Raw genomic sequence first — 25,191 nt, forward strand, 5'->3', positions numbered from 1 at the left:
GGTTAGTATTTGGATGGAAGAGATCCAGAAGTCTTAAGATCATGGGCTAGTCTTGGTAGTCAGTAGAACCTCCTAGTAGAAGTTTGATCCAACTACTTGGTATTTTTGTCTTTTCTGTTTATTTTAGACCAAGCCGCATCCTCCCCCTGAGACTCTAGCACAAATAAGTATGGAAAATTGGTGACATTCAAGTCACCGATTTATATTTACTTGTATTTATACAAGTAAACCAATTTTGCAACATCCGCATGCGTTTCATCACAGTTGTCATTGTGAACCAGTCGAGAAAATGTGTTCCATCCATAGTCCCAGGCATCTTGTTGATTAGTGAGCTATAAACATCCCCTTTCCCCCAGGAAAAATCTCTAGTATTTATGCTTTCCCATCTGTTATTTGCTCATACCCCGAAGTCAACCGGGGCTGTGAAAATCTCATCTGGCATCTGGTGCACAATATCCCCAAAGTTGCTTATATCCTTGATATAGGACGACTTGTGCCAAAAGAGAGCTGTTTTCAGTCCATTGTGTCATCTCCATGTATATGCACTTAGGTCAACATACTAAGGAAAAGACACTGAAACAATGTGATACTAGAGAAAAGCAAACCTAGAACTATTTTTCACTATTGAAAACTAGCAGTATTCCAATATCTCAGGGGCTGCCACAAAGAAGAGGGAGTCAAGCTATTTTCCAAGGCACTTGAAGGCAGGACAAGAAGCAATGGATGGAAACTAATCAAGGAGAGAAGCAACCTAGAACTAAGGAGAAACTTCTTGACAGTTAGAACAATTAACCAGTGGAACAACCTGCCTCCAGAAGCGGTGAATGCTCCAACACTGGAGGTTTTTAAGAAGAGACTGGACAGCCATTTGTCTGAAATGGTGTAGGGTTTCCTGCCTGAGCAGGGGGTTGGACTAGATGACCTCCAAGGTCCCTTCCAACTTTATTATTATTATTATTAAAAGAAAAAAAATGCTTGCAGTTTGACCCATTCCAGGAAGCATACAAAATACACCGATTTGTAAAGATGCCCAAAATTATATATACATTTTTCTCCTGTCCCATATATAAATATACCGATCCATACTTGCATTTGATAAAATGAGAATATTGGTTCAATTGTCCATCATCTGACTCTGAAAATTGCTGCTTAAGAGTCGATGTTGGCCCACCCAGACGTCTGAGAAATAGGCTGATTCTCACAACCTTCTAAGCCCCTTGAATAAGCCATACCTCAGTTGGCACAATGTGAACACCGTCAGTATAAAGCAGCCTTCAATTCCCAACAGTAACTCGTGTCATGTTTTGTTCTTTACTAGTTCTCCAAGCAGTTAGTACTTGATGACTTTTGTTTGAGCTCAGAGAAAAAAGGAGAGGTGCTGGCTTCTTCTCAAGTTAATCAAGAAACAGTCCATTTCCTTTGTCTGCAAGAGTATTGCAACGAGAGGGCAAGGGGAAGACATAGAGAAGTCCATTCACATAGCTGATGCAATAATACACATCTGTGGGTGTGGAATTTCTTGACGACTGTGGCTGGCCAACAAGCCGGTTATTAAATGCAAAACAGGAAAAAAAAACATTTCTCCAGAACTGCACCTGAAACATCACTATTGCAACTCAGGAAATGTTGTTAATTCTGGGAAAAGCAAGAAGGAAAGGCATCAATGTTTCATCTGTTGACGCACAACTTTATATCAGGACAGAGGTCACTCCAGGTTCTTCTCCGTGAAGAGCCACTTGACCTTTTAAAAAATGAAAGGAAAAAGCTGGAAGACCTCAAGGACCGAGTGGGTGATCTAGCTTCGAGCCATGTGGTTTGTGAGCCAGCAAAGAATGAGGAGAAACATACAGGCTTAACAAAACAAAACAAAAAAAACCTGACAGAACCAAGAAGTGCTCCTCTAGATGTGTGGGATAGATGGCCTCCAAGATAATGTCCTTTTCAGGTGGAGCTTCTGTTCTGGTGACCCTCTTTTCTTCTTTCCCAGGCAGAATATGAGCTTTCTCCAGATGAGAAGCGCAAGGAAATGGGAGATGAGGTCATGCGGCAGTTTTTCAACAAGGAGGTCAGTATATCATCTTCAGGTGAAGGTTGAGAGGGTCCTTGTTGAAAAGGTGGTTCGAATTCCAGAAGTGTAGCTCAGGGCTTTTCAACCTTTACACCCATTGTACCACTTTGGGATAGGGCAACATCCGAGGACCACCAGTCGCCTAGCAAGGCGTCAAAAACTTGATGACCAAAAAAAAGGAAAAAAGTGATAAAGTACAGGTAGTCCTCGACTTACAACAGTTCGCTTAGTGAGTGTTCGAAGTTACAATGGCACTGAAAAAGTGCCCCCCAAGTCACAGCCGAGCAAGACACCTGCCTGCCCACCTGGCGGCGTTCTTCCTCCTGTCCGAGGTTTTCATTGTTGTGAGCATTTCTGTTGGGGATTGGCAGCGGAGGTGGGGTGGGGGGGTGTTTGGTTTTTATTCCCCCCGTCTGCTGGGTGGTTGCAGCAGGTTTTGGTCACTTCACATGACCCTGGGACACTGTGACCATCATAAATATGAATCAGTTGCCAAGCATCTGAATCTAAATCACAAGACCCTGAAGATGCTGCAACATTCCAGCTGATCGGCGCTTCTTCTGGGCTCAGCAGAAGCGCCAGGATCAGTGCCAAGCTCCAGTTGGAGCCTGGCGCTGATCCTGGCGCTTCCGCTGAGCCCTGAGAGCCCTGCAGCTCCAGCCGTCTCTCGTTCAGGCTTGTGCGGTGCTGCCACCGGTTCAGCTCATTCCCCTCCCCCGCTACCACTTTTCTGGGATGGTCGCATACCACCTGCCAGGTGCCAATGTACCACAGGTGGTACCCATACCACTGATTGAAAAGCCTTGGCATAGCTAACAAATGCTAGAATCTGTAGGAACTTACATTTCCTTTCTCTGGATTGCCCCATTTTTCTTCTTCCAGCCAGGTTGGGTAAAAGTGCCAGGATAATTTCAAAGGATGTGATCCTGGCTTTTAGAGTATCCCTGATTTTAAGAGTCCAAACACTGAATAATCCTGAAGAAACTTCCCCAATCAGTTGGCTAAATTCTAACTGCCCTTCTTTTAGCAAACGGAAGATGACTAACTGGAGAAGGCTGCTCTATGAACCGAGAGCAGAGACTTCAGAAACATTTAGGAAGTGTTTATTTTACCCCAAAGAGGAGTCAAAGTAGGGAGTGAAGGGCAGAGAAGAATAAGAATTGAAATCTACTGACAGAAGAGAATATTTGTAACTCAGGGTTCAGCTGTAGAGTCCTTCATGTTCTATGAGCTTGGTGGTCTTCTTGCAGACATTTCATTACTAAACTAAGGAGCATGATGGCTCATGTGGTTGGGACCCTGGGTTGGGCGTTAGCAAACCTGTGTTTGAGACCCAAGTGCTGCCACGGGGTGGGGTGAGCTCTCATCCTTTGCTCCAGCTGGGGACATGAAAGGAGCCACCAACTGTGCATCCCCTTGGCAATGGGATGTCACTGGCTAATCCTTTCAACCCAGAAGCACCAAGTGCAAATTACTAAACTAGGTGACATCATCAGAGCACCACCAAGGACCCCACCGAATTGAAATCTAGTGTGCCAGAGGGTTCACCGGCATTAAGAATTATTAAGCATTTGTTTATGGTTGGTTTCCTTCTTTTTATGTGTATGAGTTTAGTCCCTGGGCTATATGGCAGAAATTGGTGAACTTCTTGCGAACCAGTGCATAGAAGACCTGCAGAGAAGCCCTTGCAGGGACCTCTTTGGCAGCTGTGTACAGTAAGTACTGCACCCTCAAGATCTATAAGCGAGAAGGGCAGCGGGGTGGTTTCTGGTCAGGACAAGCGTGTATGCACAGATGCGTAGAAGTCCCATTTGTTGCATGATAAACCAACCTCCCCCAATCTAGGAACCCTTCCAGATGTGTAGACCAACCGCAGAGTTCCCCAACCCAAGTGACCATGGCTGAGAATTATGGGAGTTGAAATGTATGAGTGGAGGGTGCCCAGTCGCAGAACATTGGGATAAAACATGGTTACCTTATCCATAATTTGCTCTAAAGAAGATAGCTGCCATCAATCATGGTTGACGTTGGCTTGTTTTAAAGTCAGATGGTAATTAAAATAACCACAATTTGTTGGGTTCAAATAATGTGGCTGGATGTGGCTAATACACTCATGCGACACACTTACTCATAGTTAACCATACTGAACTCTGTCCAGTTTTCTGGGTTCATACACTACAATAATTCATAACCACACAGGCTGAGTTTGCACAAATGCTATATTGAAATGATTTTGGGCTTAGTGTGTCATATAAAAGAGCCAATAACTCCCAAACTCTTTTTTTAAAAATGTGTCCGCAGTGAAGGAAAGGTGTGTATGAGCTGAATGGAAGGCTGAATTCATTCCTTTTACAATGAACTCAAAGAAAATTACTTAGTGTAGTTTTTTGCTAATTACCTATTCCTCAGCTACATGAAGGCATCGAACCGAAGAAAGCTGATTTTTGTGTGTGTTAACCAATTTGTAGCCAGTTAATTCAATAATTTTCTAAATGGCATTTTACATCAAACTAAAGTCTATTTAGCCATGCATAAACCATAGCTTATTGAATCCATATGTCACACTAGGGAATAAATCATGGTTTACACACCATGACAATTGAGTCCACAATCCTGCTATCAATCTCAAACAAACCTTATTTTGGCTTAGGGATGAATGAACCCGGCTAAGTGATGCATCTTGCATTTGATAAGAAAATCATCACCAATCAAGGCTGAACTGTATTTCTCGCCAATGAATTCCAAGGTGGACCATCATGGGCAGACGTAGCTTTAAAGCCAAAAGAAAAAAAACCACTGGTCTTATATATATATAGCAGTGTTTCTCAACTTTGACAACTTTAAGATGTGTGGACTTCCACTCCCATAATTCCTTAGGTAGCACGCTGCCTGGAGAATTCTGGGAGTTGAAGTCCATGCATCTTAAAGTCACCATGGCTGAGAAAGACTGCAGTGGAGAGCATCCAATTATTAATCACAAAGAAGCTTCCTTTGTAAATCATAGGGGGGAAAAAACACCCACTTTCCATTCCTCTTATCTCCTAGGCGCCTGCATGAATACCTGAGTGGTGCCCCTTTCACAAATTACCAGGACAGTATGTATTTTGACAGATTCCTCCAGTGGAAATACCTCGAGAGGTAAGACAATAACCATGAGTGGCTGGAATACAAGAATGCAATTCGCTGAGCTGTTGCTGATAAGAATGGGTCTTCAATGATGCAATGTGATCTTCTTAATATCTTTAGGCAATCCGTGACCAAAGACACCTTCAGACAATACCGGATCCTAGGCAAGGGGGGCTTCGGAGAGGTAGGAAGTGGTGACAGCTTGAACTTGTTGACCCCATTAGGGGTCAGAAGTAGCTTTGGATTCCTGTAATCTCAAATTCATTACGATTTGTCTCTTTGGCTTCAGTTCTAACTAGGGATGGGTGAATTTGCCAGATTTGCTCAGGTGTTGTTGTTGTTTTTTTAAGCCTATTTTGGCTTTCGTCTGTATCAGTCCACAAACTTCCTCAAACACAATTAGCACTTTTCCAAATTTGTCTGCTTTTGGGAGGGGGGGGCATTGTTTGAATTACGAACAGATCAAGACATATTGGAAGGTAGAAATGGTGTCATTTAAGTGGGCTGCATTTGGGCTCTAGGTTTATGAAACGCGTACGGGTTAAGTTTTCGTCAAAACGAATCAAACTGATGTGTCTGCTGTGCCTACCTATCACCCTTCTGTTATTGCCTGTCGAATCGTCATAGCCGTTCCTAGCAGTGAGCGTGAGAGGCTCGCTGTTGCATGTGCAGAAGCTGTTTCAGACCAGGATAGAGGCAAGTGGCCAGTTTGTGAGCACAAATGTCTATGGAGATTCTCAGTCATCCAGATCATGATTGCCCCAAAGGTGCTTTTCAAAAGGCGACTGGAATTCCTTGTTTCTCTTTGAAGAGGTTTGGCTTATCAACTGAGAAGCTCCTTCAGCTCTGACTGGATGGTGGGAATGGATCTCAGCTTTCATCCTTCAGATGTTGCCCTCTAGTCAAAAAATGCCTTCAAGATCGCTTGAGGAATTATCTATTCTAGATCAAAGAGAGATAACTTTTCCTGTCCTGCTTTGCCTTCTTGCTTATCTAAAGCTGTTTTCATGAAGATATATATATTTCTTCAAGTGTTTTTTTACATAATTATCAAGGCAAGCAACCATCGTGTTTGTGTATAATAAGTAGCTTGGCTGAAGGGGAATTTTGATAGGGAAAGTGAGATCTCTGATGATTCTGATCTGATGTTTAGAGAACCTCTAGAATACATGCCAGATTCTGAAGTCATCATTATACCTTTAAGGAAGACTTGGAGTTTTCACTTAGCAACGAGGAAGAGCTTTAGAATAGAATAGAATATCTTTATTGTCATTGTGTAACTCACAATGAAATTAAGCATTAATAATTTTTATTATTATTATTACTATTGATCATCGCACAGTCAGATGTTCAGACTGGATTTGGCATTTTTGTCTACCTATCGAGTCCTTACCAAGGACCTGGGATAGGCAGATGTGGATGTTTGATGGTATTACAGATATCATCGCAGGATGGAAGCAGTTCCTAGTAAGGCCGCCTTTTGCAATTGACTAATAGCGAATTTGTCAATGCCAATGGTGTTCAAGTGGTGCTCCAGTTGTTATTGTTGCTATTATTATTATTAGTAGTAGTAGTATTATTCTATACTTTGAGTAAAGTAGTATTATTCTATACTTTGAGTAAAGTATTCTATACTTTACTTTGAGTAAAGAGGAAGTGTCAAAATGCAAGAATAAAATGGGGCTACCTTTAAAAGAGTAGGGCTTCCATCAGTAACACTACTGCAGTGTCACTAGCAACCAGTAAATGTGCCCCTGACAATCCCACCTTTTCTTGCCTTTAGGTTTGTGCATGCCAAGTGCGTGCCACAGGGAAGATGTACGCTTGCAAAAAGCTGGAGAAGAAGCGCATCAAAAAGCGGAAAGGGGAGGCGATGGCTCTGAATGAGAAGCAGATCTTGGAGAAGGTCAACAGCCGATTTGTGGTGAGCAACAGTCCTGGCTGTGCTGTTGACAACTCCATTTGGGATTTGGCCTTTAGAAGACTGAAATATCCAAAGACGTCTGTTTGCTAATGCCATTTGGCTCTGCATTCTGAGGGGAATTTCACAGTATCAGATTCGGCCTGGTTGGTTAGCTGCAGTTTTTGACCTTGATAATTAAATGAAGCTTCTTGAATTCAAAAGCAAGGGTCAAGTATGTTTTAGGGACAGCCCAGACCAGTTTTAACATGTATCTTCTCCAGATATAATTGGGCAAATCATGTTGTACCCAAATAATACTTCCAGTTCTTAGAAATTACTTGACCCGTGTGACTTTTAAAGTAGCCCTATCATTTTTCAGACTTCACTCATCTGAAAGAGAAAAAAAATGTGGCTGCTTTAATGAGTAGCAGACTAGCTTGGACTTGCATTCTGGAAGACATCAACAGATTCATTCTCAAAGCATGCATTTTCTTATTAAATAAGAAAATAAGGCAGCTCACTGTATTCCTAAACTATTGAATGCCATACTGTATGTTTGTGGAAGGGGATAAACAGATGGAAGATTATTGCTATTTATGTGTTTCTGGATAGTTGGACACTGTAGAAGCAGAATTCTGGAGTATACTTGGAGTCAACTGCTCCTTTTATTCATCTGTGCCAACAGGTCAGTTTGGCTTATGCCTATGAAACCAAGGATGCTCTGTGCCTGGTCCTCACAATCATGAATGGAGGTGACCTGAAGTTTCACATCTACAACATGGGCAACGCAGGTTTTGACAATGAGCGGGTCACCTTCTACGCTGCAGAGATTTGCTGTGGCCTTGAACATTTGCACCGGGAGGGCATTATTTACAGGTGAGAGGGGATGGAGTTATTTCCTGTTTCCAAGAAGGTAGAGAAAGGGCTATGGTAAAGTCTCCCTCGTTACACAGTTGGCATGATGGAGAAGTGGTCATCATCCTTCATCTGATTAAATGTTGAGTTATCAAATGGCAGAGGGAATCAACTGCTAAGCCAACGTCACTCTACCTGGCACACTCCATGTGGATTCTTTAGGAGTTGTGACCAACAATTTCAGAGGGAGAGATATGTTAAACCATAATGGATTAGACAAAAGGATCCAGTTGTCTCTATAGCCCTTTGGAATGCCAAACCCCAGCGTGGTCCTTTACCCCTCTGAGATTTAAAGTAGCACTCAACGCATAACAGTCGCCCGCCTGTCATTTGAGGTCACTGACCAAATGAATCTTCATAGACCTAAGCTTGAAATCAAGTGTCCATCTGTAGACCTTTGAAAGCACCTTCCTAATAGTGGTCATCTCTCTCTTTGAGATTCAAAGCTTTCCCAGATCGCTTTGTAACACTCAGACTTACTGCTGGATAACATTCATCGGTGAAAACTGCAACAGAATGCTGTAGAGGGTGGTACTTCTGATCACTGAGCTTGGTGGACAATCACAACCTCTTCCAAAAAAACCCCAAAACCTTCCATTTCCACTCCCCCCTTCCTCTTCTTCATAACCCCCTCCCCTTCTCGAGCAGCCAGCATTCCACACCCATGAGTGTTCTGCATTCTAATTGGTCTGTTTGGGAGAAACACACTCTATTAACCTTTCTCTCTAAGTATATTTTCTATTTCTACATAAATTGGGATTCTCCCAAGTTTACTACTAGCTCCCTCTTGTGTCTCTACGGTGCCAAGACACAGGAGCCATGCCTGTGCAGTTAAAACCTGCCCTGGGAGTGTTCCCTGGCCTTTCATCTTCCTTGTAAAGGGGAAGTACAAACATACGATCTAGAAATATTGTGTTATTGCTCTATATTTGATCTACAGCAAGAGCCTCTCTTGTGAGTCCCTCTCAGGTGGGACTAGAACTTGCGGTCTCCTAGTGATTGTCATTGGCAATATAGTATGTATTGTGGTTGTTGTTAGTTGCGAAGTCGTGTCCGACCCATCGCGACCCATGGACAACGTTCCTCCAGTTCTTCCTGCCCTCTACCATCTTCTGGAGTCCATTTAGGTTCACGCCTACTGCTTCAGTGACTCCATCCAGCCACCTCATTCTCTGTCGTCCCATTCTTCTCTTGCCCTCAATCTTTCCCAGCATTAGGCTCTTCTCCAGTGAGTCCTTCCTTCTTATTAGGTGGCCAAAGTATTTAAGTTTCAACTTTAGGATCTGGCCTTCTAAAGAGCAGTCAGGGTTGATCTCTTCTAGGACTGACCGGTTTGAACGCCTTGCAGTCCAAGGGGCGCATACATTCATTAAAAAACAGTGCATTAGAACACCCTCGCCCATTTTTTTAACACCATAAATTGCTTTATTTTAGAGTAGACAAATAGCACTATAATAAAATCATGCTTTGATTTGCCTAAAACCTATCTTCAATAATATGCACAACTCATCTGGTCCCAAATGGAACGAAAATAATCAGAAAGTGTTTAGCAAATGGGAAAAAATTGTATTGCGTTATTTATATTCCTTTATTAAAAGATATTCATTTCTTTAAAAAACCCCATAGCACTTTACTGCGATAAAACAATAAAATTAGAAAAATACTATCATGCAATGCATACAGTAACATGCATTGGATTATAGTACAAATACAAAAATAAATACAAATTAATTCAAATGTGGAAATTAAGGAGCCTCATTTTCATGTAGTCCCTGGCAAAGAATTAGGGGAATTCCTGACTATTATTAGACAAGATCATTCTAACTTAAAATTTACTCTGTCTTCTTGAACAAACCAGCAAAATCAGCCAGTATATGTGACTAACTTATCTAATAATTGACAGGAATCTATTTTAAAGGATTATTTCAGATTTGCACATAGTAGCCAACCAGACAAGTGGTGGTGTAAATTTTGGGTTCTTTTCTAGTCATGTAAAAGGGAGAGAAGGGAAAAAGACGTGTGGATGATTCTTGGCAGCTACCTGTCTGTACATGTGCAAACATTCCTTTCATGGATTTAGCCATTGTATTATGCCATGGTTTCTTAACCATGTTTATTCAGCAATACGTCATCAGACTAACCGCACTCTGGCTTAAGTGAAGTTTGAATCAACATGACCATGCTTGCAGGAAAGTTGAAGGAGTTGTAATCAAACGCCTCTCAAGAACACTAGTCTGAGGAAAGCTTTTTTCGAAATAAACATTACCACGAAGTGAGCAAACCACCAGGAAATGTGGCAAGGAAGGCTATTAAAAATAACTGAAAAAGGAAAAGGACTGTCCCAGTTAGAAGCTGGTCCTCTGGGCTTTGAAAGATGAGAAAGAAGTATATTTGGATGTAATTTTACTGGAAGGTGCCTAGACAAAAATCAAACCGTCTGTTATGTTTGTAAGCTTCAAGTGTTCTGGTTAATTTCTTTATTTGTATTTGTATCCTGCCTTTGTTATTTTTTTTTAACAAGGTGGTGAACATATTTAATGTTCCTTTTTCCTCCTGTTTTTCCCACAACAACTCTTTGATGTGAATTGGGCTGAGAGAGGGTGACTGGCCCAAGATCATCCACCTGGCTTTCGTGCTTCAGGAGGGGACTAGAACTCAGGGTCTCCTAGTGATTGGCCCAAAGTTATCTGGCTATTTTTCAGACTAAGACTAGACTTGAACTCACAATCTCCCAGTTTCTAGGCTGGTGCCTTAACCGCTAGACCAAACTGATTTTCAAACTGGTTACCTGGTTCTTATTCTGGGTTGTGTGTCTATCTCCCCTGCAGGGACCTAAAGCCAGAGAACATTCTCCTGGATGATGATGGTGAGTGCCACATGTCACATGTTTGAATTGTTCCTGTTATAGACTTTCAGAATCACTTTTATCTACAAATGTCAGAGGTCACAGATCTTCCTTCATTCGAATCATCTTTAATGAAAAGAAGGACAAGGGGGGACATGATAGCAGTCTTCCAATATCTCAGGGGCTGCCACAAAGAAGAGGGAGTCAAGCTATTCTCCAAAGCACTTGAAGGCAGGACAAGAAGCAACGGGTGGAAGCTAACCAAAGAGAGAAGCAACCTAGAACTAAGGAGAGACTTCCTGACAGTTAGAACAATTAACCAGTGGAACAACTTACCTCCAGAAGTTGTGAATGTTCCAACACTGGAGGTTTTTAAGCAGAGATTGTACAACCATTTGTCTGAAATGGTATAGGGTTTCCTGCCTGAGCAGGGGGTTGGATTAGGAGACCTCCAAGGTCCCTTTCAACTATTCTATTCCTATTCTGTTCTATTCTAATTCTAATTCTAATTCTATTTTCCATTCTATATTCTATTCTATTCTATTCTCGCTGAACTTTAGTGCCTCTACAACAACGCAGACACATTTTTGTGAAGATTAGAATTTTGGCTACTTCTGTCTTTCCTCAGAGCTGTATCCATCATGAAAGATCACAGGATCCCCATCATAATTTCGTATCCTCTATGATCACCTTCTCCCTTCTTCTACCTAGGGCATATACGGATCTCAGATCTGGGGCTGGCCATTAAGATCCCCGAAGGTGACACCATCCGTGGCCGTGTAGGAACTGTGGGCTATATGGGTATGTGTTGGAGAACTGCTCCAGGTCTTGTTATACTGCTGACTCAAGGAGAAAGCTGGCTTGATCCGTGGACCTTCTTTTTTGGGTCTGTCCAACCACACAGGCTGAGAGGACATGGTACTTTAAAACAGGGGCAGAGAAGCTATTTTAGACTGAAAATCAAATTTCTATCACTGCATGTTAGTCCTTGACTTGCAGCCACAACTGGGGCCAGAATTTCTGTTACTAAGTAAGGCAGCTATTAAATCAGTCATGCCCGATTTTAAAAACTTTTGTGCCATGGTTGTTAACCAGTTGCAAGTCATTTTTTTCAGTGCTGTTGTAACTTTGAGCCAAGATGGCTCACGGCTCACTCCAGGCATTTGATCCTGACCAGCTCAAGGTTGACTCAGCCTTCCATCCTTCCGAAGTCGGTAAAATGAGGACCCAGATTGTTGGGGACAATAGGCTGACTCTGTAAACTGCTTAGAGAGGGCTATAAAGCAGTATATAAGTCTAAGTGAAGCGGTATATAAATCTAAGTGCTATTGCTTATGCTACTTGAATGGTTGGTAAATGTATGGTTGTATATCAAGGACTGCCTGTATTATTATTATTGCTGGTTCTGTTGTTATGCATGTATAGGCCATTTATAAGTAAAATAAGGGGAAGAGTCCAACAAAATCTTATCAATCCAGAAATGGTTTGTTACTGCCTTTTTTTTTTTAGCTTTCCAAATTAGACTACAAACCTAGACTTTCTCTCATTCAGGAACTAACCAGGTCAAACCCTGTACCACTTTTTCAACCAGTCACTCAGTTGAGTGCTGTTAACACATCTAATTCCTTCCCCTTATAAGGGGAAGAGGTCCTTGCCCATTGGATTCTCCATTATCACCTCTGATGGGTAATGGTTCTCCAAGAAGCAAATCAGAGAAGATTCTTTCTCATAATTTGCCACCTGATCAAGTGCTTTACGTGAAATTATTGTCTCTGTGCTCTCTCCACCCTTCTCCTCCTCTCCCCAGCTCCTGAAGTAATTAACAATGAGCGCTACTCCTTCAGCCCAGACTGGTGGGGGCTTGGCTGCCTCATCTATGAGATGATTGAGGGCCAGTCACCATTCCGGGCCCGCAAGGAACGGGTGAAGAGAGAAGAGGTGGAAAAGCGGGTTCAGGAAGACCACGAACAGTATTCAGACAAGTTCTCTGAAGATGCCAAAGCCATCTGCAAGTCGGTGAGCGATGAGAGAAAGATGACAAAGAGGAGAAAGCCAGAAAATAANGCTGCCTCATCTATGAGATGATTGAGGGCCAGTCACCATTCCGGGCCCGCAAGGAACGGGTGAAGAGAGAAGAGGTGGAAAAGCGGGTTCAGGAAGACCACGAACAGTATTCAGACAAGTTCTCTGAAGATGCCAAAGCCATCTGCAAGTCGGTGAGCGATGAGAGAAAGATGACAAAGAGGAGAAAGCCAGAAAATAAGTAGGAATCTTTGCCATGAGTCTGTAGTATCAGATGGAGAATCCTACATCCCCTGAGCTGAGATCACCTCTGGGTGACTACATGAACTCATTTTGGCACTATCAAAAAGTAGTTTGCCATTGTCTTCTGCTGGGATATTGTTTCAGCTTCTCAATTGAATTCTGCTCAGTCTGTCACGTAAGGACCAGCTAAGAGTTTTGTGATCAGCCAAGATCGGCAAGGGAAAGCTGCTTAACTGGGCATAAATAACTTGTGTCCATGTGTATATATAACACAGTGGTTCTCAACCTGTGGGTCGGGACCCCATTTGGGGTCGATCGACCATTTCATGGGGGTCGCCAAGCAAGGCTTTCCGCCATTTTTTTTGTCCGCCATTTTTTTCCCCCTTTTCCAGCGGGTGCCTTACCTCCCTTGGGCTGGGCCAGCTGGTGGTCGGCCTGCTCCGTCTCTGCCGCTTGCCAGCTACGCCTCGGCCGGTGCAGGGGGCGGAACCACGCATGCGCGGCGCTCCCAGGCAGGGAAAGTCCTCGACGTACGACTGGTTGGGTAGTCCTCGACTTACGACCGGTTTAGTCCTCGACTTACAACCAGTTTAGTCCTCGACTTACGATCGGTTTAGTCCTCGACTTACGACTGGTTGGGGTCGCGGCATTAAAAAGGTTGAGAACCACTGATATAACAGGTGCACAAGTATATATGTGGCTGGGTCGGATAGAGTGTATTTAGTCAAGCAGCCCCAAATGTTACTCACATAAGCTTACCAGATTCCCACTTTGCAGGGGTTTTCAAAAACAATAGTATAAATAATTATTTTACATTAAGAGAAGCAGCAAGGGGTATTTCTGATCACAGCCATGACATGCTATTGTTGTAATGCATGTTTAGACTTTAATGGAGTCCCCATTATTTCATTTCTATTGGTTTAATTTTTAAAATCAGTTGACATTGATCATATGTTTTTTAAAAAAAATGACTCTGACAAGATGGATGAGTCCTTTCTCTTCTGCACGGACACTTTCTTTTCGTTATAAGAAGTTGTATTGACAGGACCAAATATTTTGGACTCAAGTGGGTTTGAGAACCAGCTTGGTTTACGTTCCATGGCAGAAACAGCCAACTTGGGCTTGGTTTACAAAGTCTACTTTACAAAGTTCTGAGTTCAGCGTTGTCACAGGCTTTACTTACAAGAAGTTCTTTTTTTCTCCCCCCCCCCTTTCAGCTCCTAACTAAAGACTCCAAACAGCGGCTCGGAAGCAAAGGTGAGGGGGCCGTCCAGGTGAGGCAGCACCCATTCTTCAGGACAATCAATTTCAAGCGACTGGAAGCTGGCATTATGAAGCCCTCCTTTGTGCCAGATGTAAGTTCTTACAAATAAGAGTGAGGAACTCAAGGAGTTGTTGTTGTTAGTTGCGAAGTCGTGTCCGACCCATCGTGACCCCATGGACAACGTCCATCCAGGCCTTCCTGTCCTCTACCATCTTCTGGAGTCCATTGAAGCTCACGCCTCCTGCTTCAGTGATTCCATCCAGCCACCTCATTCTCTGTCATCCCCTTCTTCTCTTGCCTTCCATCTTTCCCAGCATCAGGCTCTTCTCCAGCGAGTCCTTCCTTCTCATTAGGTGGCCAAAGTATTTGAGTTTCAACTTCAGGATCTGGCCTTCTAAAGAGCAGTCAAGGAGACAGATAGACAAATAGATGAGCAAATATATTATCTGCAGGGGTGAGGCGTTAAGCCAGTGCCAAAGTTTTCTCTTTCTCCAGTTGTTGCTACTGTTGTTATTCTGTATTGAGATTTTTTCTTCTTCTAAATTAAGGTTAAATCTATTTTAGGCTGTTTCTGAGTTTCCTGCTTCAGCAAAGGAGAATCCCCTGGTTTTTGGCAATTGTGGATGCACAATTTGTTTCCCCAAATGTAGGAAATTCTAGTTGCTTCAAAATGAAAAGGAGGCAGGAAGTTTCTTGTAGCTTTGGACCATGAACTGTCAAATCTGTGATACTTCAGGCTTTTAGTTGTCTTCTTTTTCTCTCCAGTAATGGAGATCTCCTCTTTGCTATCATCTTTATGGGAATCCTTCAGATCTTGAAAGAGTAGTATCATATCCTTCTTCCTCACCCTAATCATGTTAGGTTTCTTCTGCTTTTTGACATAGTATTGGTGTCCACATATTTTATCCATCATCCTCACCAGCTCCCCCCACAACACTACAATTCCAAATCTGTCCCAAAGAAGCTAAATAAAAGAATAGAAATTATCTTATAGGATTCCTCAGTATCCACTGTAGGCATTTTTAGTTAGATTTTGTATCATAAACTGAGCTATAGAAGAGACCTTATAGACCTTCCTGGTTCAATTCACAGTTGAGGTCATGAATTTACAAACCATGCCCAACACATGGCCATCCAGACCCCTCCTTTTAAAGGAGAATCCTCCACCATTATTCTACCATTGCTTATTTATTATTATCTTCAGGAAACTATTCCTAATGGTCATTCTGAATCGTCTGTCTTTTAATTTCAGCTTGTTAGTCCCAGTCCTTCCTTTGGCTTTCAAAGGGAACAAATCCGTCTCTTCTTGCACATGACTTGCACATCTGGATATGTAAGTCCTAGAGATGATAAACTTACTGGAATCCTTGTCTTTCCCTTAGCCTCGGGCTGTGTACTGTAAGGACGTACTGGACATTGAACAATTCTCCACTGTGAAGGGCGTCAACTTAGACCAAACCGACAATGACTTCTATGCCAAATTTGCCACAGGTTGTGTCCCAATCCCCTGGCAGAACGAGGTAAGGAATGGACACTTGCACATATTTATTTATTTAAAAACTGCCCGTCTCCCTCGTGGAGGGACTCTCTGCAAATCAGGGAAGAGACTGATGTATAGTAGTTGAACACTACCTCTAAACTAAGAGAAGATCATTGGCAAAACCTCTTGATCTGAGGAGGCACATAGAGCTGGGAGTCGGTTGTCCCAAATGTCCATTCTGTCCAGCTGTTTTAAGGATTTTATTATATAGCACTTTGTTTCCCCACCATTCTTACCAACATAACTTCTTCTTCCTTTCATCTAGATGATCGAGACAGAATGCTTTAAGGATCTCAACATCTTTGGACCAAATGGCACCCGATCCCCGGATCTGGACTGGAAGCAGCTCCCTGACCCACCCAAGCGTAGCCTCTTGCAACGGCTCTTCCGGCGTAACGTAAGATCCAATCTTGTGTCCCCCCCACCTTTTTTTGCTATATATCCTTGCAGCTGCCAACCCCATACTTACATTCTTCAGTACGACTTAACCTGATTAAGCAATGTAGCAGTGTTGTACCTTCAACTTCAAGATAGACTTGATGCACTTTGTACGTCAGAAGTTTATTTCTGAATGGATATACTTCCAGGTAAACATGCATATGAGTCTTCTCCAAACTGACCACCCACCAGATGTGGGGACCTCGGTTCCTGGAACTCTCAGCAATGGCCATGCTGGCTGAAGAATTCTGGGCAATGAAGTCCCATATTTGGAAGTCACTCAGGTTGGAGAAGCCTGGTATATAGGACCTCTGCCGGAGACTGGAGGAATATTATGTGGCTCACTAATAAAGCACTGCAGGAGTTCCCAAGTTAGATCTCTGGGGCACTTGTTCTATCCTTCCTGAAACTCTAGAAAGCTGCTGCCAGTCAGCCTGGGCAATATTAGTCTAAATCAGTGTTTTCCAACCAGGGCGTCTTCCAGATTTATGCAGTAACTCCATCAGTCTTCAGCAATTGCAGGCTGGGTGAGGAATTCTTGGAGTTGAAGTCCGTACATTCCAGGAGTTGTTGTGGGGGGGTGGGGGAATTCTGGAACAGTGGCCCAAAACTGAATTAGGCAGTTTCTTAGGTTCCTTAAATCTTTGGATTCTTCTGTTTGAAGAATGGTGGCAGATTTGTGGTTACGTGGTTGAGCAACTGCATGGCACAAATAAAGCCTTGGGTTTTATTGCTGGCATCTCCAAGAACAGAACAACGAGAGAGAGCTTGCCTGTTAGTCATGCTAAATAGCAGACTCCCCACCCCACCCCACCCTCCTCACTCACCTTTTTCCCTCTCTTCATTTTTCCCGATAGCCAAGTGACTTCACCATCAGCACCAGTGTACATTCCAACTTGTCGGCAGCCCCCTCACCAGCTTGGCCCATGGCACAGGCTCCCTCCTGACCTCTGGAACTAGCCCTCATCCTTTGCCTTCTCAGGATTGCCTTAGGCTGACATGTGGAAGTCCCCGTCTTGGGCCAGGCTCTGTGACTGCTGGGAACTGAAGGACCGCAGCCTTCCAATCGGCAGGGCAGCAGTGGGCCAGAAGACCTTTGCCACCTCCTGGTGCTGATGTGGATTGTGGGCACGGAGACTCTTCTTCTCCAGAACCTTGGCTGCTGCTGCTCGTTGACAGGGTCTTCCTTCATCTTTCTGTACTTTGACTGCAAGGGGAGCATCTACGGCTCTTCCCCCCCCCCCCCCGTTCTCTTTGTCTCATCACCTCCTGACCCAGCTTTCCTGGGAGATCAACTGGGGAGAGGTACCTGAGAAGAGTACCACCAATGATATGTGGAGAACCACCAATGATACCTGGAGATGGCAGAGAACCACCAATGATACCTGGAGATGGCAGAGAACCACCAATGATACCTGGAGATGGCAGAGAACCACCAATGATACCTGGAGATGGCAGAGAACCACCAATGATGCCTGGAGATGGCAGAGATGAGGGCTGGAGCCTCAAACTGGAGAGAAGAAGAAAATGCACAGCTTGGACAAAGTTGTAATGGGAATAATGAGAAAGACTCCCTGCTCTTGCATTGGCATTTCCAGAGACTCGTGGATAAGTGTGTGTTGGTTTGTGTGTGGACGTGTATGGAACTTCTAACTCCTTGGAGTTCATTCAGGGTTTTTTCCAAGGATCTCTCCCACCCTCACCCTCAGTTCTACAGCCTGGGGCCATTGCAAAGCCAAAGAAGACAAAGAAAGTTGAAGAGCAATTGATTGTCTTTCCTTTAGGACATTCTTTCTTGGCTGGTCATCCTCTAGCTGTGCTGGACTGTCCGGCACTTGTCATCTCTTAGCAATACAGCCTTTAGACCAGATAGTTGGGCGGGGTCAACTGGAATCCAGGAAGCGTGGAAATCCCCAGGTGCAGAACGCTGCTTTAGAGGCACTCAGTAGAGGAAAAGACAGAGAGATGGATGACATCTCAGCCTGCAGAAAGTCTTTCAGTGTTCCCAAACCCTGGCTTTAACCTCAACCTGCAGTGTTGAAGATATATTTTTTAAAATCCTACATATTTTAACGTTTATTACAATTGTTTCCATAGACCGGTCTACTCAATTTATTTTATTTCTTTTCCTTTCTGCCTCTGCATTTCCCCCATTCTCACGTGACCTTTCCTTTTTCTCTTTGTGCCACCCAGCCTAGTTGGATCCTGATGAATGAAAGCAGATGCGGGGCCTATCCTGACTGCGATCGTATGCGCAAGTACGATGGAACCAGATCATTTCATCCGATCCGATTGGTTCCCAAAAGTTCAACATCCAAATGGGATGATAATGGAAAGGCGAGGCTGCAGGTGGAACAATTGTCTTTTAAAACACTCCTCTGCATTAGAAAACAAAACTTCTCTGCAAGTAGAAAAGCAGAATAAAGACTGGGTTAAAGCTTTAAGCCGTAATATTCTGGATTTCTGCTTTCAAAGAAAGTCCTCTACCCCAAGTACAAGACTCAAGTGCATTGGGCCTATTTTAATTTTTCCTCTAGGCTGGGGCAGGACTGATACAAAAGTAAATGAATCCCAACCAATTGGAGCCAAAGGCTTAGCAAAACGAAGGGTGTTTTCAGAAAAGGAATGGAATTTGAGGTCACAGTGCTGTCTTCAAAAGGCTGAGTTTTGATTACCCTCATGCAGTGGCCCCCAACCTTTTGGGCACCGGGGACTGGTTCTGTAGGGAGATGTTTTCTCCACGGACCAGAGAGGGCATGGGTTAGCGTGCTGCCTGCATCCCACTGACAGGGCTTTGCTCATGTCTGCGGCCCAGTTTCTGGAATATCACAGCCCAATGTCGGTTCACCGACCAGGGGTTGGGGACCCTTGCCCTAATCTGCTTCATTTCAGGGGGACAAAAGGGTCATTTGGTTGCTGCTATTGCTAAATAATTGGAAATCCCTGTTGCTTCTTTTCTTTGAAAACGATGGAAAGGATGATGTAGAGCAGGGGTAGTCAACCTTGGCTCTTTTATGACTCGTGGACTTCAACTCCCAGAATTCCTGAGCCAGCACATTCTGGGAGTTGAAGTCCACGAGTCATAAAAGAGCCAAGGTTGACTACCCCTGATGTAGAGAGAAATGAATGAGGAGAGCCTTTCTCTCTGGACCTAGAAAAGAAGTAAGAGAAAGGGAAAGGACAACAGTGGAGAGGAAGTAGAAGACTCACTATAGGGAACCTTGTTCCCAAGTTTCTCCAAACCCAAAGCCGGAAACAGGTCTCTGTGTTGAAGAACAGTGTGGAAGTTAAGATACTTTTGGCTCTCCAGAGGCTGGTGAAACACAATTCTCAGCATCTCTTACTTTGAGCCCTTCCTAAGTGGCCCTGCTGGAAATGGTCATTTTGACAACTATAGGTTTTCTACTTCTAAATAGGGCTAGATTTTCTTTAGCTTCTAATAGACCTACTTTAGCGCTCCGGTTTGACTCTGTTTCCCATCTTCCCTTCTTTTCAAATTGGGCCGTTTGTTTTTATGATCATAGGAAGCTCTGAAGCAGGGGGTCTCCAAACTGGGCAACTTTAAGACTCGTGGACTTCAACTCCCAGAATTCCTCAGCCAGCCCTGAGGGCTGGCTGAGGAATTCTGGGAGTTGGAGTCCACGAGTCTCAAAGTTGCCACGTTTGAAGACACCCCTGCTCTAAAGGATAGGATACTGGATCTCTGGACAAAGCTGCTGCTGTCTCTTCAGGCTGCCACTGTGTGCTGCTCTTTCACTGTGGCTCTTTTCTGTGGCTCCCACCGAGACCAAAACAATGCATCCGTTCTAAGATAACCACGGGGAGCTTCCCAAATTCTGAGGCTCTCCCTTCCAAAGTAATTTGCAAGGGGTTGGCTCTCAATCTGCCAAGGCCATCTATTTTTACTCAGAATTCCTTCTGTTTATCTTATCGCTTGGCTGTTGCATGACCTGCTGAGGGAAGGGCTTCCTCTCAGTCTCTTTTTTTTTAAATAGGCAGAGATGTCCTTGGAGTCAAAAGGACTTTCTGGGTGAAATATCAAGGAAACTCTGCAAGCTGGTTTCTCAGCAGTCAGACTTCAGCGTAGGACAGTGGTGGCGGACCTACGGCACGCGTGCCAGAGGCGGCACTCAGAGCCCTCTCTGTGGGCACACCTGCCGCCGCCAACGTGTGCAGGTCCATTAGGCCGCTGCGGGCACCCGGAGCGGCAGCCCCACCCAGCAACAAAGGCGAAGCAGCTGGCTAGCAAGCTTGAGTAGAGGTGGTAGAGCGCGCCCCCATGCGCTCGCTGGCCTCTGTGTGCGGGGGCTGATGGCGTCAGGCAGCAGCCGCCCCTGCCTCGCCTTGCCCTGCAACAATGGCACCCCCGCCATACCCCCTGCCTCGTCTCGCAGTACGAGCCTCCTGCCCACCGCCCCACCCACCAGAGACTCCCTGGATCTCCCCCAATCTTGCCCAGCCCCCACAGGTATCCCCCCCACGAGCAACAACAAGGTGGCCATGCCCACCCCAGCCACGCCCACTCAGTCTGCCGTGACCACCACAGCCACACCCACTCAGTGGCCACCACCCCCCACCCCCCTGAGGGCACCACAATGTTGATGTGGCCCTGGCACTTTGGGATAAATAAGTAGGCTTTGGGTTGCGGTTTGGGCACTCGGTCTCTAAAAGGTTTGCCATCACTGGCATAGGAATTGCCCTCTGATCCTCCAGCGGCAGGTGTGAAAATTCGGGTCCACACTTGACAAGCTGAGCCCCACTGAGCAGCTTGACCTGAGGAATGAAGCTCATCTGTTCATTAAATCCCAGGTTTTTGGCAAGCCCCATCTAGAAAGTTTGATTTCTGGAGGCTCAACTCTTTAAGGAAGACTACAGACCAGAGGCTCTTTTGAGGCTAGAGAGATAGGGGCCTTCCTCCTGCGCAAATGTCACCATGCTGATATTTTGGATGGATGCCTGACTTTTATTAAACTGTAGGGTAAACATAGTAGAACCAGGAACAAATTGCAGTCTTGGTCTCTGGATGCCATTGTTTAAAAACTGCACAAATATGGATCACGGTCAAGGAAATAAAGACTTCTCTTAATGCCCAAGGTAAACAACTGGACTTGCTGAGCTGTTGGCATTTTTCCACTCCTTTACTTTTTTGGAATCTCAGTTCCTTCTCTAACTTCAGTTGCTCTAACTAAATCTGTAGCATGAGCTCTTGTTTGAAAACAAAAACAATCTTAAGTTAGTAAAAAAAATAAATAGGCATGAAATCCTGGCACAGGGCCCACATACCCACTTTGTCCATCCGTCCTCTGTCCTCTAGGGTAGCAGTAAGTGCTACACCTGCCCCCCCCCCTCCAAAGTTGCCTGCTTTTTTTCCAGGTGCCGGTCTAACGCCATTTCTCTAAAAGGTCAAGCAACAGATGATTGCAAAGAGATGGAACCGCACAGGTGGGTGGGTGGCTTTGCGTAGGGAGAACACACAGCAGCAAACGGGACCAAGCTTCCTTTCCACCTTCCATTTCTGTGCAACAGCCGACTCTCTCTCCCTCCGTCTGTGGTTCATTCCACAAAGCTGCCTGGGTTACCATTAGAACACAAATGCAGAGTGGGAATCCCAGAATTTCTTTTTCTTAATATGTAATTCAGCTCCAGAAATTAAGTCAGCGGTTCTCAACCTATGGGTCACGACCCCATTTGGGGTCGATCGACCATTTCACGGGGGTCGCCAAGCAAGGCTGTCCGCCATTTTTTTTGTCCGCCATTTTTTCCCCTTTTCCGGCGGGTGCCTTACCTCCCTTGGGCTGGGCCAGCTGGTGGTCGGCCTGCTCCGTCTCTGCCGCTTGCCAGCTATGCCTCGGCCGGCGCAGGGGGTGGAACCACGTATGTGTGGCGCTCCCGGGCAGGGAAAGTCCTCGACTTACGACCAGTTGGGTAGTCCTCAGCTTACGACCGGTTTAGTCCTCGACCTATGACCGGTTTAGTCCTTGACTTACGACCGGTTTAGTCCTTGACTTACGACCGGTTGGGGGTTGCAGCATTAAAAAGGTTGAGAACCACTGAATTAAGTGGTGCCTCCCTCCCCTGAGCAGCCAACATGGACAGTTGCTCAGGGGAGGGAGGCACCACTTAATTCAGTGGTTCTCAATCCTTTTTCAGTGGTTCTCAATCCTTTTTAATCGTGTGAACCAATTCAAAGAAGTTCCAAGCAGAAGATGTTGACCCTACTTTTCTAAGAATAAATGGATTTGGATTGCTTTGACTTTCAAGAACAGAGGTTCTAGAACGAACCTCGGCTCTAATATTAACAGATCAGGCAGAAAATTGCTCAGGTTGTTGTAAAGAGCTATGGGCAGGCTCCATGCCAGATTGGGCAAGAATTTGGGGGAAATGGTACAATGGAATACCCCAAGGGGAAACCAATTAACTGTTGAGTCTTTATCAGCAGTCTAAAGCAGGAAGGTCTCTCTGCCATGTGTTGACAGTATACTTGTGGCAGGGGGCGTGGTGCTCATACTAGAAGACATGCATATACTTTTCCACATGAAGGAAGGCCAGTCCAAATGCAGCATCTTTGGGCAGACATGATGCTCAAATAATGATCTCATCCATGCCTGCTCCCCTTCTTAAAGAGGTGGATAAGATTCTATTGCCCAAATGGCTTTGTACAAGTAGTCCTCAATCTTCCATTGCTTAGCAAAGTGGTTCTTGAATGAGTCATGCCCAATTTTACAACATTCTTTGCCACAGTTCTTTAGCCAATTCGGCTTCCCCTGAGTTTAATCCTTGGAAGTTGGCTGGGAAGGTTCCAAGTGGTAACCGGGTGACCCCAGGATGCTACAGCTGTCATAAATACATGTTGGTTGCCGAACACTTGAATTTTGATCAGATGATCGTAGGGATGTTGCAACTATTCTAAGTAGGAAGATCAGTTGTAGGTTACTTTTTTCAGTGCTGTTGTACCTATGAACAGTTGCCAAATGGATGTAAGTAGAGGACTATCTGTAGGTTGCCCGCTGCCCTCTAGTAGAAGGAAAGGCTATCTCAGGATTAATGCCATTGCACAAGATTCTGGAGATCCTGCTAATCGAAATAGTAGCATCTCTTGACATATTGACTCCTAGTATTCTTCCAAAAATTTAAGTAACAGAAAGGGAAATGATTCTATAGATCATAGGTCATCCAATGAACAGTGTTTATATCATTTAATGTTAATTCAATCTATAAAATCAACTACAGGTTTGGTCTAAAATAGGTCAGCTGCTGCTGGGCTGTAACTGAACAAATGGTCACACATTGTGAGCCTTCTGCCTAAAAATCCCTTAGGTCAATCCCCATCACATACTTTATCGCAGACCTCTTTCTCACGTACACGTAGCTACAGACAAGGAATGGGTGAAAAAAATACAACTTTCCGCCAAAATCAGGAAGAGAGAATAAAATCTTATTTTCTGAAATTGTGATTCGCACATCACGCCAAGCCATAAAACGGCTGGCTGGTTTGGAGTTTTACTGTAAGGTGTGTTTGCAGCCAGGTGTAGCTTATTTAATAAGTTGTGGCTGTACAATGGCCTGGTGTGATGGGTGATCCTCATCTATGTGAGGATCACATAAGATTGGTTCATCCAAGTGAACCAAATAGGAAGAAACTTGAAAGGACTGTAAGCAGAATATTAAGGAATTATTGCCTTCTCAGTCTGGGAAGCACAAAAGGAGGAAATATTTGTGGGTCTAGTGACCCTTTTGACTTCAGACCCTTACATTTTTTTTGTATCTGCCTTTTTTTTTTGTACATCAGTGTTGTTGGAGTTGGTTTAACGCTGGCTTTTTATTTCTTTCTCCTTTTTTTACACTGTTCATTTCTGATCCTGCAGCATTTGGGCTGACCTCTCGGGTTTTTATTTTGTACATTTGTAAATATTTGTATGTTGAATGTTTGGATGTACATTTTTAAACTTGAAAAAAGCTGCAAGCCAAGCCATGTTTGGAAAGGTGCCCCTGATCCATTGGGGGTATTTTTTTATTATTGTTATTATTGTTATTATTATTGGGTATATGGAGGGAGGTGGGAGGAGAGAAATGAATCAAAGCTTATTCTAATATAAAGTCCCTATTCCAGTCTAAAGAAACCAGAGCGGAGAGGGGGGAAAATTATCTCGGTCAGTCAACTGGGATTTCTTCTCTTCCCAATTTTAAAATTTCATACAGTATATATGTACTACGGTTGCTGTTTTTTTCTTGTTACTTATTCCCAGGGCTGTGTGTAATCTGCACTGAATAAACATATACACCAAATCTCCACCAAAAAGAGTTGCATTCTCTGAATTTACCCAAGAAAACCAGTTTGATCTAGTGGTTAAGGCACCAGGCTAAAGACTGGGAGATGGTGAGTTCTAGTCCTGCCTTAGGCATGAAAGATGATTGTGTGACTTTGGGCCAGTCACCAGGACACTGTGAGTTCTTGTCCTGCCTTAGGCATGAATGCTGGCTGGGTGACTTTGAGCCAATCACCACAAGTTCGAGTGAGTTCTAGTCCTGCCTTAACCATGAAAACCAGCTAGGTAATTTTGGGCCAGGAAGATAATGACAAATCTTGCCAAGAAAACTGAAAGAATTGCCCAAGCAGTTACCAGGAGTCAAAAATGACTGACACATACACTTACAAAGGGATGGTAATGGAGTAATACCCATATTCATTACTTAAAACCCTAATGTTTTGAGGGTTAAACATGCTTTTGTTTTTCAAAACATCGACATACGCAGCAGTCAGTGGAAGTTCTGTACAGTATCTGGTTAATGAGAAGCATAAGACTAAGCATAAGGCTAAAACATATAA

General features: G+C 44.1%; 1 protein-coding gene across 1 annotated transcript in view; it reads left to right on the top strand.

Moving 5' to 3' along the window:
- Positions 1-18,917, top strand: part of LOC107295358 (G protein-coupled receptor kinase 5-like) — a 65,126-nt gene extending 46,209 nt beyond the window's left edge. The window contains exons 4-17 of the mRNA XM_029285879.1: positions 1,988-2,065; positions 3,683-3,783; positions 5,114-5,206; positions 5,315-5,378; positions 6,978-7,118; positions 7,783-7,973; positions 10,841-10,878; positions 11,569-11,658; positions 12,665-12,873; positions 14,340-14,477; positions 15,769-15,906; positions 16,192-16,338; positions 18,558-18,622; positions 18,902-18,917. Coding sequence (XP_029141712.1) covers positions 1,988-2,065; positions 3,683-3,783; positions 5,114-5,206; positions 5,315-5,378; positions 6,978-7,118; positions 7,783-7,973; positions 10,841-10,878; positions 11,569-11,658; positions 12,665-12,873; positions 14,340-14,477; positions 15,769-15,906; positions 16,192-16,338; positions 18,558-18,622; positions 18,902-18,917 — 1,509 coding nt within the window. The remainder of the gene's footprint in view (positions 1-1,987; positions 2,066-3,682; positions 3,784-5,113; positions 5,207-5,314; positions 5,379-6,977; positions 7,119-7,782; positions 7,974-10,840; positions 10,879-11,568; positions 11,659-12,664; positions 12,874-14,339; positions 14,478-15,768; positions 15,907-16,191; positions 16,339-18,557; positions 18,623-18,901) is intronic.
- Positions 18,918-25,191: the final 6,274 nt, after the last annotated feature.

The sequence above is a fragment of the Protobothrops mucrosquamatus genome, unplaced genomic scaffold (assembly GCF_001527695.2).
Source record: "Protobothrops mucrosquamatus isolate PMUCROS unplaced genomic scaffold, P.Mucros_1.0 scaffold_194, whole genome shotgun sequence".
Lineage (NCBI taxonomy): Eukaryota > Metazoa > Chordata > Lepidosauria > Squamata > Viperidae > Protobothrops > Protobothrops mucrosquamatus.